Source organism: Leptopilina boulardi, unplaced genomic scaffold, assembly GCF_019393585.1.
Source record: "Leptopilina boulardi isolate dan_hultmark-lab unplaced genomic scaffold, ZJU_Lbou_2.1 LbouV2_40, whole genome shotgun sequence".
Taxonomy (NCBI): Eukaryota; Metazoa; Arthropoda; class Insecta; order Hymenoptera; family Figitidae; genus Leptopilina; species Leptopilina boulardi.
The window spans coordinates 1,248,529-1,267,230 of NW_026137974.1; the positions used below are offsets into that span (position 1 = coordinate 1,248,529).

At 27.1% G+C, this 18,702-nt stretch overlaps 2 protein-coding genes across 7 annotated transcripts in view; one reads left to right on the forward strand and one right to left on the reverse strand.

The window, feature by feature from the left end:
- On the forward strand, window positions 1-3,786 carry LOC127289218 (arylsulfatase B-like). The gene is made up of 8 exons (XM_051317023.1): window positions 1-210; window positions 281-511; window positions 648-803; window positions 891-1,146; window positions 1,841-1,998; window positions 2,180-2,315; window positions 2,381-2,811; window positions 3,029-3,786. Exons 1-8 carry the CDS (start codon window positions 64-66, stop codon window positions 3,266-3,268), a joined length of 1,755 nt encoding a protein of 584 aa, XP_051172980.1. The 5' UTR covers window positions 1-63; the 3' UTR covers window positions 3,269-3,786.
- Window positions 3,332-18,702, reverse strand: part of LOC127289217 (uncharacterized) — a 25,100-nt gene continuing 9,729 nt past the window's right edge. For 3 of the 6 annotated variants that reach the window (XM_051317017.1, XM_051317018.1, XM_051317016.1), the window contains 9 exons: window positions 18,330-18,685; window positions 17,495-18,260; window positions 15,240-15,348; window positions 12,885-13,013; window positions 6,182-12,660; window positions 5,269-6,044; window positions 4,695-4,858; window positions 4,310-4,364; window positions 3,332-4,072 (listed from right to left, as the gene is read on the reverse strand). In XM_051317017.1, coding sequence (XP_051172974.1) covers window positions 4,048-4,072; window positions 4,310-4,364; window positions 4,695-4,858; window positions 5,269-6,044; window positions 6,182-12,660; window positions 12,885-13,013; window positions 15,240-15,348; window positions 17,495-18,260; window positions 18,330-18,685 — 8,859 coding nt within the window. In that variant the 3' untranslated portion in view covers window positions 3,332-4,047. The remainder of the gene's footprint in view (window positions 4,073-4,309; window positions 4,365-4,694; window positions 4,859-5,268; window positions 6,045-6,181; window positions 12,661-12,884; window positions 13,014-15,239; window positions 15,349-17,494; window positions 18,261-18,329; window positions 18,686-18,702) is intronic. The other 3 variants (XM_051317020.1, XM_051317022.1, XM_051317021.1) reach the window with 3 other exon arrangements.

The following is an 18,702-nucleotide window of genomic DNA, read 5'->3' on the forward strand; positions in this document are numbered from 1 at the left end:
TCGATACAACATTAAGTTATTTCGTTTATTTACTATTTTTCATTTTTTGGTAATCAAAATAAAATGATTGCTCAATTATTATTTTATTTAACATTAACGAGTTTTGTTTTTATAAGTGGACAAGTTTCTGAAACAATAATAAATTTATCGCGAAGAAAAAATAAAACAAATACAAGACCAAATATTATTATGATCATAGCTGATGATTTGGTGAGTTTAATAATATTTGCAATATTAAATAGAAATTTAAATTGTTTTAAGAATTAATAACACTTATCAGGGATGGAATGATGTGAGTTTTCATGGATCAAATCAAATACCAACGCCAAATATCGATGCCCTTGGTTTTAATGGTTTAATTTTAAATAATCATTATGTAGCTCCACTATGTACACCCAGTAGATCTTCTCTTTTGACGGGAAAATATCCCATTCATACTGGAATGCAGCATAGTGTACTTTTAGAATCTGAACCACGGGGACTTCCTCTCAGCGAAAAATTACTTCCGCAGGTGAAATTTTCTCAAAAATATAACAGTAAAACAAAACAAAAAAAAATCAAAAATATTTAAAATTAAATTTTAGAATTAAATTAAAAATAACAATACAATTAAATAATTAAAAAAAATTAATAATTTGTTATAAAAGTATTTACAAGAAGTTGGATATAAGACCCATGCAATTGGAAAATGGCACCTGGGATATTATCGTAAAGAGTATACGCCAATTTATCGAGGATTCGACACTCATTTTGGCTATTGGAATGGCTTACAAGACTATTATACTCACATTGTTCAATCGACAGTAAAAACTTTTGAAAAAATAATTACATTTGGGATTATATTTAGCATATTTATTCTTTTTTAAAAAAAATTATTTTTACCCAAAAAGGAGGAAAAATATCGAGGATTTGATATGAGAAGAAATATGACTGTGGCTTGGGACACGGCTGGAAAATATTCCACCGATTTATTCACTGAAGAAGCAATTCGTTTGATTGATAAACACGATCAACGTGATCCAATGTTCATGTATCTGACTCATTTGGCACCACATACGGGAAATCAAGATAATCTTTTACAAGCACCCGAGGAAGAAATTGCTAAATTTTCCTATATTAAAAATCCCGAGAGAAGAATATATGCAGGTTTGAATCTAATTCATGATTTTAATTTACTATTAATTTTCTTTTAAATAAATAATAAAGAAATTTTGATCAGAGTGAAACTATCGTAAACATAACCTATAATTCGTTTGCTTCTTAGGTCCCCTTTCTATAGATAGCGTCATAAATTAATTAAAATGACTAAATGCAAAAAATTTTACAAACGCGAAATGAATATGCCAAACATAACCCCAAATATTTTTTTTAATCTAAAAAACTAAACCGATTTTTTAAATTTAACTTTACTTTCAATTAACGGAAAAATAATTAACCTAACCACAAATCAGTATCTGAACAGTCTTGTTCAGTAAAATTTTGGTTTCCAAGTTTGTGTATGAGTTCCAGCCTCATACTTTCGTATCTATTGCATTTCTTTAATACGTGCTCTGATGATGTTTGTTTTGTTTATCAATAATAGACTCGATATAAAACAAAACTTTTTTTTTTGCTTACAATTACCTTTGCTTTGAACCTGGACAACAATTGCAATTCTTCCTCAGCCAAATTGTTTCAAATTTCTTCTATCGTCTCGATGTTTATCTGAAATAAAATAATTGCGGAAACAAATAATAAGTTAAAATTCAAAAAATTAAATATTCAAGATAAAAGTTCATTCTCTAAATTTGCATTGAAAGTAATTCTAAATTTAAATTAAAAATACAAAAATAATTTCCAGCAATGGTTTCGAAATTGGACCAAAGTGTTGGAGAAGTTATCGCAGCTTTGAAACGTCGTGGAATGCTTGACAACAGTATCATTGTTTTCTTAGCGGACAATGGAGCTCCAACAATGGGAATTTATGCTAATCGAGGCAGTAATTATCCATTGCGTGGAGTAAGTTTCTGTCTCTTAATTTATATACATGAAAATGTTTCATCTTACCGTCAATGTAATTCCATTTTTTAATTTTAAAATACCTTTAGTAATAATAATAATAACTCCCTCCTTGGTGTGAGCAGATTATTTTCCATCCTGGGAAAAATAAAAACAAAATAATAATAATAATCGCCTTCAGATAAAAGCAAGTCCTTGGGAGGGAGCTGTTCGTGGAGTTGCAGCAATTTGGAGTCCTTTAATCCTGAATTCCAAAAGAGTCTCAAATCATTTGATGCACATTACCGATTGGCTGCCAACATTATATTCTGCTGCAGGTAGAAAATAAAAAGAAAATTAAATAAATACAAAAATACAAAACAAAAACAAATTTCAAAAATAGGTTGTGATCCTGCAACTCTTGGTGAAATTGATGGTAAAAATTTATGGTTGACTCTCACTATGGAAAAAAATAATCCACGCACTGAAATTCTCATTAATATTGACGAGATTGATAATTATTCAGCAATTCGTCGTAATGATTTTAAATATTTAATTGGTTCGGTGAATAATGGTGACTTTTGGTATGGCGAAACTGGAAGGCCCATGAATTTTTCAATTGAGGGTATTTCACCGAAATTCAATCCACAGAACGTTCTTCAAAGTAAAGCAGGAATTGCCATTTCTCAACTCAATTTAAGTTCAATTCATGAAATTGATGAGAAAAATATCTCGCAAAAAAGAAATTATATTGAAAGCCAAGAGAGACTCACTTCAAGGGAAATTTTACTTCTTCGACGTGATGCTGAGTTGATTTGTAACTTAAAAAAAGAAGTAAATTGATTAAAAAAAAATATATTAAAATACAAAATTAAATAAAGAAATAGAAATTATATATATAAAAAAAATGTTACAATATTTCTATTTTTCAAAAAGTTTCAAATTCTTTTTACTTTTAAATTGTAAAAAATATAATTTTGTTTTAAATAATAAATTTTTGAAACTTTTTGAAATTAATTTCTATTTTTCAAGAAATTAAATTTGTTTTCAGATCAATTGCAATCCAATTAAAGCGCCATGTCTCTTTAATATCAAAGATGATCCCTGCGAGAGAGTAAATCTCGCCAAGATTCGTCCTGATATTTTAAAACAATTGGAAACATCAATTTTATTATACAAAAAAACTTTGACGCCAGCCAGTAATGTTAAAAATGATCCAAAAGCAAATCCAATTAATTGGAATGGAATTTGGACCAATTGGAAAGATTGTCATCCAATTTTAAGCAAATAATTTAATTTCCATCCAATTTCGTTATTATACGTTAATATAAAATAAATTGTAATACAAAAAAAATATTACAATAAATGCCTATATGGCTCTTTATTAATAATAATAATAATAATAATCAACCATTTTGGGAACTCTTATTCTGTACAAAATTTTGCATGACTGATAAACACGATGACTGTCACATGTTTAAGTAAATTTTACATGTATACAATATCTAAAAATATAATTTACTTATTTATTATCATTCAATGAAAAATCACGATCTTATGAAAGAAAAAAAAATAATTTTTCTTTTTCATTTCTATTTTTTAAATATATTCACATTATTGAACGTGATTTAACGTTGGTTTATTATTTTTTTATTGAACAATGCACTGCATGAGAAAACGATTTTAAAAGGTTATGGCAGAGAAAAAAAAAAAAAAAATGATATCAAAAAAATAACCGAAATGTACAATTTATCATCAAGGCAACTCACATAAATACTTCACTTATTATACAATATTTTTTTTTTTATATATATATATATAGAATTATTTCATTTGTTGCTAAAATATATTACAATAGTTTGCACCTAAAAGTCTCTTTCATTTAAAATTCTTATCTAGATCATTTTTTTTTATTTGCATGTTTTTTTTTGTCTCTCACTTTTTTTTTAAGACTCATCTGATTTTCATCAGGTTTTTTTTTTAGTTTTTTATTATTGGCAGTTGCTTCCTACAAGGAATGTATTTCCAGGACGAAGCGAGAATGACTTTAGCTTCATTTGTCTTCTTTCATCACATGTGCATCACCTTCGGTGTGCTTGAAAATTGAAATTAAAATCCTTAAATTAAATTAAAGTTTTTTAACAAATTTTTTTAAGTTGTGGAATTTTAACAATTTAGCCAAATTGTTGATTTAATTTTAATATTTCAATACGGTTATTTTTTTGAATATAAAGTAATTTTTTTTTATTTAAAATTTTCTGAATTTTCAAAAAGAAAAAAAAATGGAAAATTTTTTTGTACAATTTTATCAAAACAATTTATGATAACTTACCTTTTGCCCCAAAGCCAGTTCATTAAAACGCTCGATTGACTCGGAACGTCTTTGGCTGTGAACAAATACAACAAATTTTTAATCGGAAAATTTCATTTCAAAAATTTAATAATTTGCGGGATATTTAAAAACAAAAATATTTTAACAAAATAAATTTAAAAAAAAAAAATCTGTACGAAAAATTATTTTTAAAAAGTGAAGTAAAATTTGATTAAATATTTGATAAACAAGTACTGCTAAATAGTAAATTAAAATATAAAAAATAAATAAAAAATATTATGAACCGTTAATAGAAAAATATTCGAAATATTTTTTTTTTTTTAAACACGAAATAAAATTAAAATTTTTGAAAATTGGATAAAGGAACATTTTTGAGAGTACATACAAATGGTATAATTGGCATTGATAAGTTTGGCTGCAGCTTCAGGCGGCAAAGTACTTAAAACATCTTTATGGGCAAGCAGGGACATTTGCTGTGTGTGCCTCAGCTCTCGATCATCTCTCAATCTCACGTCCTTTGAATGACCCACCGTGTGCAATTGAGAAAGTCTAAATGGGAAAAACTAGCTTACACAACTCGCCAGGAGCCAAATTAGAAAAAAAAAATTGAAGCCAAATTAAAAAAATTCTATTTCAATTCCTCAAAATTTAATTTTATGCGCTTCCAAAAATTACTATCTAAAAAAAATTCCCCAACTGCAAGATTCGTAACTGCAGGATTTCTAATTGCAAAATTTATAACTGCAGAATTCGTAACTCTAAGTTTCGTAACTGATTTTACAAAAGGATAATAACAATTTTCATAAAATTAAATTCAAAGAATTGCAATTACATTTCTTCAAAAAACTACAAATTACAAAGCATTAAAAAAAAAAACGAAACATAATTAAATTTCTCTATAAAACAAAAATCTAATTATCAACTAATTAACTATATGAAAAATAAAAAAAGAATCATACTTCTGAGCAAGAGCTTCCTTATTATCACCAATGGAGGAATCAAGCGCGTCTTTGGCAATTTCCACAGGTCCTTCGGATCTCGAAGGCGACGGATCCTCCACTAGCGGTAAACTTCCTGAACTCATTGACAAACTCTTAGTGGGACTTCCCGATCTTCTCATCTCCTCATTAATTCTAATTGCATTTGACAATCTCAATTGCAATGTATCCCTTTCCTCTAACAATTGCATCAGTTCCAATGTTAATTCCTCACATCTCACATCTCTCTGATGAAGCATATAGAGCGCCAAATCCAATTCATTTGCCGATGAATCCAAATTATCATCACTCGGTGAATTAGAATCATCCGTTTTTGTCACATGCCTCCTCAATGCATGTTGAATTAATTCCAATTCTTTTAATTTCTCCTCAATTTGTTGTTTCAATTCATTTATCTCATGATCACGCGTCTCAAGTATCATTTTCAAATCTATTAATTGTCGTTCCTCCTCATCGGATAGCGCTTGTAATTCCTCTATTCTCAATTCTTTGTCATGAATTTGTAATTTTAAATTTTGTATCTCAGCATCTTTTGTCACACTCAATTCAATTAGTCTACGATCTCTTTCGGCAAGATCATTACCAGCGTAGGCGATTTCGGCAATTTTCTTCTGCAATTGCTCATCGTGTGTTGAATCAATTTCCTCGATTTGATGTCGTAAATTCTCAATTTCTCTTTCTCTTAATTTCAAATCATTCAAAAGACCCTCATTCTCGGCTTGGAGTCTTGATCTCACCTAGTGAAATTAAATTTAATTATATACAATAAAATCTACCAAAATTAGCCTTAAATCTCCGAATTGACAAATTTTTTAGGAATAATTGGACTTAAGGAAGCAGAAATACTTTTAGAATTAATTTTATTTAAACTCACCTCCTCAATTTGTGTCTCCTTCTCCATTAGCATTCGTTCCAAATTTTCCTGACCCTCGACTCTTATTTGCTCCTTTTCGTTCATCAGCCTCTCGATCATCATTTTATCAACACCCGATGAATCCTCCATAAGTTGAGCGTCCTTTTCAGCTAAAATTTGCCTTAAATCCTGTACTTCCTGTTCCCATGCTCGTAAAGCATCACGTAATCTTTGATTCTCCTCCTCGTCCAATGAACGTTTCCTTCTACTCATCCTCGGCGATACCTCCTGTTGAATCTTCACTTCCTGCCGTTGTACCTCAAGTTCCTGTCTCAATGCTTTAATCTCCTGCTCTTTTTCACTAACTTGTTCCTTCAAATTTTGCGAAAATGACGCCAATGTCATTTCAAAATGCGCCTTCTCATTGTACAATTGATTCACCGTATCTTGTAGTTCCTGAATTATTTGTGTATAAGTATTTAAATTCAACGACGCTTCCAAATGATCGACTTGCAATTGTTTTTGACTCAATTGAGCACGTAATTGAACAATTTCATCAACATTATCATCATCATCATCACCCATACGGAAAATGGGAACATCATCAGCTGTTTTTCGTAAATTCTCCGAATCCTTACGTCCCTTCTCTGTTAAATCAGATTTTTCCGCAATTTTCTGTCGCAGTTCCTCATCTTTCTCGAATATTTTCTGTCGATGCTCTTCTTCTTTTTCAAAAATCATTTGACGTAATTCTTCCTCTTTCTCAATAATCTTCTGACGTAATTGTTCTTCATTTTCCACAATTTTTTGCCGAAATTCTTCATCTTTTTCAATTATTTTTCGTTGTAATTCCTCCTCCTGTTGGAAAATTTTCGTTTGCAATTGATTAACTATCAATTCATTGGCAGATAATTTTGTTTGAAGATCCTGGAAATTAGTTTCCCTTTCCTCTAATTCTTGCTTTTTAGTTTGAAGATCAAGTTGCAAAATATTATAACTCTCGGTTTTATTCTCCTCTAGATCGTTAAGTCTCTCGAGTTCTTGTTCATCAACTTGAAGTTTAGCAATAAGTTGCTGAATCTCAATACCACTTGTCTCCAATTCCTGTTGTGATTTCTGTAATTCCTGTTGAATCTCCTGAATAGTGGAATCTTTTTCCATTAATAATTTTCGTAATTCATTGAGTTCGTGTTCGTCTTGAATAATTTTATTCTGTAAATGTTGAACATTCTGCTCATGTGATTGTATAGCCGTTATATATTGTTGTAAATCATTTTCAAGGATCAATACCTTTTGAGTGAGTTCAGTTTCCTTTTGGATTTTCTCATCAAGAGCAGAGATTAATTTCTCAATTTCCTCTGCTTGAGTTTGTAGAACTTCATTTGTATTTTTTACCTCTTGTTTTAGGAGGAGAATTTCTTGATCTTTTTGTAAAATTAATTCTTGATCCAATCCCTTTTGAACGATTTCTTCCTCCTTTTGAAGGAGTAATTGTTTTAGATTTTCCACCTCTTGATTTTTGAGACTCATTTCCTCGGTGGATTTTTGAATCAAAAGCTGCAAATTCCCTTCTTCTTGAAGATTTTCAATGCAAATTTGCGATTCTTTTTGTAGATTTTCAATTTCCTGGATACGTTCCTTAAGAATTTGATCCAATTCCTCTTTTTCGGTTCGAGTTTGTTGCAGTTCATTACTAACACTAAGAAGCGATTCTTCAGATTCTTTACGTAAATTCTCCAATTCGGTGTCAAATTCCTCTTTTCTTTTAGAAACTTCCTCCTTTAGAAGATCGGAATTTTGCCTCATCACTTGAACCTGATCGTTCGCATCCATCAAACTCTGTTCATATTGTTTTCTCAATACATTATATTCGTCTTTCAATTTATCCAAATCTTTCTTTACCTCCATGTTAGTTTCGACAATTTTTTCCAATTCCACATTCCTTGCTGTTAATTTTTCCAATTCTTCACTATTATCATTTTCTTGAATTTTGGTCAATTTCTCCAATTTTGCTTCCAAAGCCAAACGATTTGTTTTCTGTTGAAATAGAGCTGCCTGCAACTCCTGATTCTCGGCATCCAATGCCATTGTTTTATCCTGTAATTGTTGAATCATGTCATCTTGTGGTATATCTTTTTGCAATATCTCGAGTTTATTGCTAATTTCACGATTTCTCAATTCTAGAACTTGCATTTCCATATCTTGTTTCTCTTTCATTTCAACGTGTCGTTCATTAGCTGCCATTAAAACATCCAAACGTTGCACTAAATTCTCCTTCTCCTTCAGTGTCACTGTTAATTCATTTTTAGCATCGGCTAAAGATTTCTCCAAACCGGTAATTTGTGAATTCATCTCATCACTAAACATCGAATCCAAATCACACATATCGCTTGTTAATTTACGTGATTTCAATTGTTGTTGCAAATTATCAACCTGGAATTTATATTCTTTTAATTTTTTAATCAATTTCCCGCATTTTGCCGAAATATTGCTGTTGTCTTCTAAAATTTTCGCTTTCTCCGCCTCGTGCGTTTGAATCTGATCCTGTAGTTCATCAATTTTTGTTTGTAGAATTTCCACATTTGGTAATGTAATCGGTAGAATTTCACTGGTAACTTCCGAATTGAAACCCCAACCTTCTTCCTCTACCCAAGAAGGTTCAACGGATTTTTCAACTTCATCAGGAATCAATTTTTCCGAATCCTCCAAATTCTTCAAAGCTAAAGTCAAATTCTCAACTTGAATAAGTAATTGATCTCTTTCACGTTGGGCAAGATTTAATTCAGTTTGCACATCTTGTAGACTTTTAATGGAAACTGTTGACTCCTTAGTATTCTCAAGGGCTCGCATAAGATCATTTACCTGCAACTGAAAGAGTTCGTTTTCACGTTGAATTTTACTGGCACGTTCCTCAAGTTCATGTACTCGACTATTATCACCCAAAGTTTTTACTTCATTTTCAAGCTGAAGAATCCGGAATCTACACAATTCTTGCGTTGCAATTAATTCCTCATTCTCAATTCTTATTCCTTCCAATTCTTTTAGTCGATTATTTGCAATTTCAAATTCCTTAATCCCTTCGCTTTGAAGTATTTCCAATTGTTCAAGTTTTAATGAGCGTTCCTCAATCTCCCGTGACAATTCACTGCAGAAATTTTCCTTCTCAATGAGAGCTTCCCTTAATCTGATAATTTCACTCTCATCATCATCATTTCCCGCTGATTCAGTGCCAAAGACTTTAGAAGCATCGAACAAAGGAGCAACTTCTCTTTTCGTTGTCAATTTCTCCGGATTCTCTAAATTCTCCCTAAGATTCTGTAATTGAATCCTCGTATCATCGAGTTCAGTCTGAAGATTCGCTTTTTCATTCGCCAATTCAATTTCCGCTGCCCTTGTTCTTTCCTCCAATGAAACATTCAAATTCTTAATTGCCTCAATTTTTTCCAACAACTCCTGATTCTCCTGCAAAGTGGCATTTAACTGAATCTTAATATCCTCATTAGTTGCCATCAGTGAATTATACTGCATCATTAAATCATTATACGACTCCTGAAGTGAACGATTTTGACCAAGATTATTAATTCTAATATTATCCTGCATTTGTACAAAATTAACCACCGAATTGGCGAGTTCATTATCCAAATTTTCAATCTGTGCATCACGTTCCTGTAATCTTGCCTCAAGTGTATGTACCAGTGTTTGACATTGATCGCATCTTTCACATTTTGTAAATGAATCATCAATCGACGATGACGATTGATCTTGATCATGTCCAACTGATTCCTTATCACGTTTTGCCATCAAATCAACAACTTCTAATTCTTTTTTCTCCAATTCAAGTTGAAGACGTTCGAGAAGAATTTTCCGTTCCTCCGTTTCTTTTTCCACATTCTCTAGAAGAATTTTCCTTTCCTCTGATTCTTTTTCAGCGTTCTCAAGTCTTTCATTAATTTGCGTATTCTTGGAAGACAACATTCCATTAACAGTTCTTAAAGTTTGAATTATTGACAATTGTTCAACGTACTCCGTTTCCATCACCTGCATTCGAACACTTAATTCCCTAACATTATCTTTTGCTTCAACAAGTTCTAATTGTTGTTTCTTTAATTTCTCCAAAATTATCTCAAATGATTCCTCTTCCATTTCGTCGATTGTTCTCATTAGAATTTTCAATCTTTCTCTAGCTTCATTCAATTCAATGACCAATCTCTCGATATTCGTCGAAGTCTCATTTTTCAAATTTACAATTTCATTCTCCATTTCTTTGCGAATATTATCTTTAATGACAATTTCATTTACCGCCTCTTCGAGTTGAGATTCTTTACGAATTAATTCATTCGCTTGTTCCTGTAGAATTTTTTCTTTCGCCACTAGATCAACATCCTTTTCATGAATAAGAGAATTTTTTGCCATAATTTCTTGATTTAAAATTTCCTTTTCATTTTTCACATCAATTAATTCTTGTTCCATATTTTTAACACGTGATTCCAATTCTTCGCAGAGTGCTGATTTTTTTTTTAAATTTGCCACCAATTTTTTCATTTTCTCCAATTGTTTTTGTGATTTTTCACCCGATTCAATGAGTTGTTGCTCGAGATCAATGATTTTTGTCTCGAGCGTCTGTTTTATTTCATCGCTAACATTTTGTTTAGCCAAATTTTGTGATTCTTTTAATTCAACTTTTAAATTCTCCGTCTCCTGTACTTTGTTTTGTAGATCCTCAATTATTTCCTCAAGTCTTTTATTTTGCATATTCATATCGTCGACGTGTTTCAATTTTAATTGCTCCAGATTTTGATAGGCTTGATTCAATTCTAGTTTAAGATCCTCAGCATATTTACCATTGGAATCTAATAAATTCTGAAGATAATTGATTTGTTTTTCACTCTCGGCTTTTTGGAATTCTGCATCGATTTTAAGATCATCTGTTACTTTCCAATTGGTTTCAATTTGTGCCTCAAGATTTTTGATTTTTTCCTCCTGAATCTCGATATTTGTTTCATAACTCTTATCCTTTTCACTGAATTCCTCCTTTGACAACTGAAGTTGAGATTTCAATTCCTCAATATGCTTTTTAGCGGAAGTGATTTCCCATTTACGGGAAACTTTAAGATCATTAACTTCTTCGGTTAGGGAAACAATTATAGAATCCTTTTGTTGAAGATCGGATTTTCTTTGCTCGAGTTCATCTTGTAGGGAATCAATGGTGATCATTTCATTCTGTAGCTGTGCGTACTTATCAGTGAGATCTTTCTCTTTATTTTTAATCTTCTCCTTCAATTGTGCAATCTCCTTATCCTTCTCCTCGAGTATTTTACCCTCTTCTTGTAATTTTGCCTCAAAAATACCAATCGTTGTATTTAATTCCTCCTTTAGGGATTTTAATACCTCTTCCTTTTGCTCGGCTTCTTGATGTAAACGTCTATTTTCCTGTTGAAGATCCTCAAGACCCTGTTCAATCAATATTTTACCATTTTCCAAATCGTTCATCTTTATTTCCATATCCTCGCATCTACATTTCCATTCATCGATAACTTTTATTGAATCTTCAAGTTCTTTACGCAATATTTCAGTATCTTGACCTTTTGCTTCGTATTTTTCAATTTCAACAATTTTTCTCTCCAATTCCTCTTCTTTATTAACCAATTTCTCTTTCATTTCATCCATCATTTCTTTTTGCTCCTCAATTAATTTTCTACATGATTCTATTTCATTCTCCAATGTTTCAATTGTGACAATTTGTGATTCTTTAAATTTCTCCAATTTTTCACTTTCTTTTAGATTTTCAATTTCTCCCAAAAGTTCATTGCGTTCTTTTTCTAATTTTTCAATACGTACATTATCATTTGTATTTTCCAATTTTTCTTCTAATTTCGTTAATTTTATAATAAGATTATTATTCTCACGTATCAACATTTCCATTTTAATTCCACTATCACTATGTTCGGGAATTTTTTCAAACGATTCCGTTGAACCAGTATCGGATGATCCTTTTTCTTCAATTTTACTTAATTTCATAATCAATTCATTATTCTCACGTGTCAATGCATCAATTCTTTTGACTAATTCTGTTTTATCATTAACATTTATTGTCTCAAATAATTCAGTTGATTCAATATTAATTTCCATTTTCTCCTCTTCGAGTGTTGATAATTTTTTTAATAATTCCGTATTTCTTTGTGATATCTCATCAATTTTTTTCAATAATTCACTACGATCAGTTTCTTGTAATGTTTCAAATGATTCAGTTGAACCTGAAGAATCAGATGTTCCTTTTGTTGTTAATTTTTGTTGTAATTCTTCATTTTCTTTAGTTAGTACCTGAATTTTTTGTTGTAATTCACACAATTGTTTCCCCTCTTTTTGTTGTTGTATTTTATTATTTACCTCGAGTTGTTCCTCTAAATCGACAACTTTCATTTCAGCTGTTACACGTAAATTTTCTGATTCTGCATTTTCTTCCTCCAATGCCGATATCTCTTGTTTAACTGAATGAAGTTCTGTAAATTTTTTTTTTTAAAAACAAAATTTTCAAACAATTTTCACAATAAAATTTGTGAAATATTGGGAAATAAAATTCAAGCTAATAAAAGCAATTTTAAAAAATGAAATTAATTTATCAAAATTACTAAAAAATTCTGATTTTGTAAAATTATAAAAATAGTATTTTTTTGGCAAAAAAAAAAGGGGGTGGGGGTTTGTCAAAGCATTAAGGAAAAATTACCTTGCATAAGATCTAGCTTCTGATTTTCTAAAGCAGCAATCGCATCGATGTGACCTTGAATTTCTTTCGTTTGAGCATTGACCTTACCTTCGAGGTCAGAAATTTGTTCTTTCCAATCTCCTGCGGATGCTGTAGAAATCGCATAATTTCCGAATATTTGCATTTTTTTAAAAAAATTGTTTTTACTTGTTTTTTAATTTTTTTTTTTTTTTTTTTTTAATTCAAAAAATTCAAACCAAAAAGAAAAAACTAAAAAAAAGCTAAATTCACGGACAATTGACAACAATCCCAATGGAAAGCAAAGCAACGTCACTTATTCAAAAAGCAGTCGCTTATTATTTTCGAAAAAGCAATTTTATTATTTATTTCGAATTACGATACTATTAGTGTTATTATTTTTATCACATTTCTATTATTGTTACTATTTTTTTTTTTAATATTATTATTGTAAATTAACCATTTTTAAAGGCAATCAAATTTACACAAAATGTCAACGGTTATTTTTTTTTTTAGTTAATATTCAAAATATATTAATAACTAGCGTTCAAAATTAATTTAAAAATATGTACAATATTTTTTTTTCCGAAAAATTCTAAATTAGCGTTTTTTTTTTTGTCTTTTTCTCTCTCGATTAAAAAAAAAGGAAAAAAAAAGGTTCGAATAGAACATTCTCTATATTTTATTTTGAATAAATAAGATAAAAAAAATTAATTTTATTTCGAACACAAATTTCCAAATTTAGAAAGTAAATTAATTTTTTTTTTCGGAATCAAATTTTCCTTTTAATCAACAATAAAAATTAATTATAGAAAATATATTTTTGCAACAAATTTAAAATTCAATAAATTTGATTTAAAAAGGTATTTGTAATGATTAATTTTATAAATGAATTTTTAAAAAAATTATTGAATTAAAGTTTGTTAAAATTTCAAAGAAAAAAGTTTTACAATTCAGATCATTATACAAAAAAAATTTAGTTATTAATTTTTGCTAATTAAATTATTTTTAAATTCAATTATAAGAATTCATTTTTAATTATTTTTTAATCGAATTATAAATTCTAAATTGTTCGAGACTAGATTAAATTAAATTTTTCTTGAATAAAATATTTTCTAAATAGTTGTTAATTATTATTATTATTTAACAGTTTTTTAGAATACTTATCAATATAAAAAATAATTTTTTTTTTCGTTCAAAACAAAATTTAAAGAATGTTCTCAAAACAAAAAAAAAAACAAAACAAAAAATGAAATTCCATGCAAAAATAAAATTCAAAACTACAAACTATGCAATCCTATCACTAAAAATCAGAGTTGAGCAAACTTTGACAAGTAAGAAAGTAGGTACCATGTTATGCCTAGGCAATAAAAAAAAAATTCAAATTAAAAATTCGATTAGTGAAATCTAAAAATAATCTCAAATTTAAAAAATAAAGAAATAAATAAACATTCAAGAAAAAAAAAATTAATCGAACGCTATTAAAAATCGTACCGTAGGGAGGGGGAAAAAGGAGATCCATCACCAATTTAGAAAAAAAAAAAATAATAATAAACAACTTTTATGAAAAATGTTATGAAAAAAAAAAAAACCCCGTTCATGTTAATTTTTTTACGCGTGAAATTGAAACGCATTTGAATATAATAATAATTTTTTTTGTCATTGTTTAGAAATTATTCAAAAATATAATCGAGAGAAATATTTTAGCAAAAAAATATATTAAGGAATTTGTAATTTTTTTCTAAAAAAAAAAAAATTGTTACATTAATTATTTATTTAGCTGAAATTTATATTTTTCTTAAATGAAAAAAATATTATTTATTTATTTAGAAAAATATGAAAAATTTCCAAATAAATGAGAATTAAAATTAGAGTTTCTATTTTGAAGGAATTTTTCCCATATTCTTATAAATAATTATCATTTTTTGTCAGAATTTTTTTTTTAATTTTAATTAAAATTTCGAAAAAAATATTCAAATGCGTCTCTTTAATAAATTTTTTTTAAAGTGCAAAAATTATTACACAATTCAAATATTTACAACCTAATATAAATATAAGTTTCAATTTTCCTCGTTAAATTATTCAAAAAAAAAAATTTTTTTTTTTTGTTTAATTTTGCCAATAAGCAAATATTGAGAAATAGTTTTTTTTTTCCTTTAAAATGAATTTTTACAAAAATATGAATTGAAAAAAAAAATGGAAAAAAACCCCCAATGGAATAAAACTGAATAAATGAATTGATAAAGAAATTAATTAAATGCGAATAAGAACGAATAAAAGAAAAAGAAAAAAATGGCATATAGGTAAAAGACGATGGATAATGACGGCACGAGAAAAAATCCGTCCTATGGCTCCTACCTTTAAGCTCGTCAAAGTCTACCAGACTCAGCTGAAGGTTACCTTTCTCCTCCTCAAGAACTGCCACCTGGTTTCCAAGTCTCACCAATTCTGCGTTTACGTCTGATACCTGTGATAATTTATTAATATTAATAATTAATTAATTAATTAATTAGTTGACTTAATAATTAATTAATCAGATAAATAATTAATTGTTTATTAATTAAGTAGATAATTAATTAATTGATATTAATTAAGTGAATAATTATTTAATTATAAATTAATTAATTAAATAATTATTTAACTATTATTTAATTAAGTAAACAATTATTTTAACAAGATAATTATTTAATTATTAATTAACTAAATAATTATTCAACTATTATTTAATTAAGAAACTAAATAATTAACTAATTAATTAAATATTATTTATTTATTTGTAGTTAAATAACTAATTATTTATTTACACTTCAAAAATTCTTAAAGTTCCGTTTTTTAAAATTTGTTCAAGTTTCATTTAAAAAATTTATTCCAAACTTCGAATTTAAAATTTTTGCATTATTTTTAGTTTTAACGGACAAAAAAAATTTCAAACAATTATTAAGTTTTACAAATTTTTAAATAAAATTTTTTTTTTTTAAATAATTAAAATGCAGAAGATTTTAAATTTGAAATAAATTTTCTACAACTTAAAAATTTTTTTTTCTTTTAATTTCTGATAATTCAATTTTAATTTTTTTTTAAACTTTTCTCAAATAATTAAATTCTTAAAGAACTATTAAAATTATTAAAAATAATTGAATTTTTTAAAAAAAGTTACAATTGAAATTTTTAGAAATAATTGAATTTTAAAAGATTTTGTTAAATTTCAGACACAATATTAAATTTTACAGAATTAAAAATAATTTATCGAATAATTTTAGATAACCATTTTCAAAAAATAATTGAATTTTCGTAGATTTAAAGTTTAGATTTTTTGAAAATAATTGAACTTTAAGTGAGTTTTTATTTAAATTTTTTCTAATTTTTGTTGATAAAGAATTTATTAGAAAATAACAGAAAAAAAAAATTGAACTCTAAAATTGTTGCATTTTTTTTTAGTTTTAACGGTCAAAAAAAATTTTCTAACAATTATTAAGTTTTACAAATTTTTAAATAATTTTTTTTTTTAAATAATTAAAATACAGAAGATTTTAAATTTGAAATAAATTTTCTACAATTTTAAAGTTTTTTTTTCTTTTAATTTCTGATAATTCAATTTTAATTTTTTTTTAAACTTTTCTCAAATAATTAAATTCTTAAAGAACTATTAAAATTATTAAAAATAATTGAATTTTAAAAAAAGTTACAATTGAAATTTTTAGAAATAATTGAATTTTAAAAGATTTTGTTAAATTTCAGACAATAATTAAATTTTACAGAATTAAAAATAATTTATCGAATAATTTTAGATAACCATTTTCAAAAAATAAATGAATTTTCGAAGATTTAAAATTTAGATTTTTTGAAAATAATTAAACTTTAAGTGAGTTTTTATTAAAATTTTTTCTAATTTTTGTTGATAAAGAATTTATAAAAAAAATAACAGAAAAAAAATTGAACTCTAAAATTTTTAATTGAAAAATATTTTCAAATAATTGAATTTTCGAAATATATTATAAAAATAATTTAATTTCGGAAGAGTTACAATTGAAGTTACTAAATTTCAAAAAGTTTCAGAAAATTTTAGAAATAATTAAATTTTAGAAAGTTTCAAATTGAAATTTTTAAAAATTGAACTTTAAGTAAATTTTTAAAAAAATTTTTGTTGATTTCTGTCGATAAAAAATTTATTAGAAATTACTAAAAAAAAAAAATTGAACTCTAAAATTTTTAAAAAATTGAAAAATATTTTCAAATAATCAAATTTTCAAAGAATATTATAAAAATATTTTAATTTCCAAAAAATTATAATTGCAATTATTAAATTTCAGAAAGATTTAGAAAATTTTTGAAATAATTAAATTTTACAAAGTTTTAAATTATTGAATTTCATAAAATTTTAACTTGAAAAATAATTTATGAATTTATGAAGAATTTCATTAAAATTATTGAAAATAATTAATTTAGAAAAGAATTTTAGAAAATTTTGATTAAATAAAGAAAAAAATTCTTGTAATGTAGAAAAAGAAAATAATTCAAAAAAGTCTCATCTTATTAAAATTATTCGAAAAAAAATCGTATTTTCAAAAAAGGAACTTAGAAAAAATAAAAAAAAGAAAATTTTCAATTCTTACCTTTCGGAAGCTCTCTAATTGACGTTGAAGATTTTTCACCTTACTCTTGTGTTGCGCTTTCATTTTAATTAATCCCTTATTAATTTCTTCATTTTCTTTTGTTAATTTCAATAATTTTTCATCAGCCTTTTTACTCTCGGTTGGAATTTTCATAATAAGTTCATTTTTTTCACTCTCCAAATCTGTGACAATTTTTTCTAAATCAATAACTTTATTTGATATCTCATCATTTTTCAATAATAATTCATTCACTTGTTTTTCTAATTCAACTTTTGATTCCTCTTCCAATAATTGATTAGATTTCTTTAATTCCTCAATTAAACTTTCAAGTTCAGCAATTCTATTATCTTTCTCAACAATAATACCATTAGTTCCATTTGTCGATTGTAATTGAATAATTTTATTTTGCAATTCAACATTATCTTTTTGTAATTGAAATTTCTCATCTTGCAATTGTCGATTATTTTCATTGATTTTCTCAAATTTATATTTTAAATCATCAATTTCAGTTGATTGCAATGTTACACCAAGATTTGATTCCAATTTAAATATTATTTCCTTTGATTCCGCCAATTTAATTTCACGTTCCTCCAATTGTTGTAAAAGATGTTCAATTTTTGTTTTTAATGATGTTTCAACGAGAATAAAATTTTCTTGCATTGATTTCATTGCATCCTTAGTGTCGGCCAATGTATCCATTGTTGATCGTGAAAAATCATTAGTTGCCAATTCGGCAATTTTTTGATTATTCAATTGGTCCTGTAATCTGTAATTAATTTTAAGAAAAATTAAAAAATTTCTTGAAATAAAAGAAAATAAAATTAAAAAAATTTACCGATTGAGCGTTTCTTCTAATTCTATTGTTTTATCAGTTTTCTCTTGCAATTGTTCGAGAAGATTGTCATTTTTACTTCTCAATGATGTCTCTAATAGTATAAAATGTTCTTGCATTGTTCGCATCTCGTCTTTTGTATCCTCAAGTGTATCCAATGTTGTTTTTCCCTTTAGTGAAAGATCCGCAGACATTAATGTCACTGCTTTTGTTTTTGAATCAATAACCGAATCTTTTTCCCTTAAATTTTCACGTAGATCAATATTAATTGCCTCTAATTCAACAATTCGATTGCTAAGCTCGGCAATTTTATTATCCTTATCTTGTTGGAAGCTCATTTGAATTAATGGCGCTGCACCCTGTTAAAAAAAAAAGA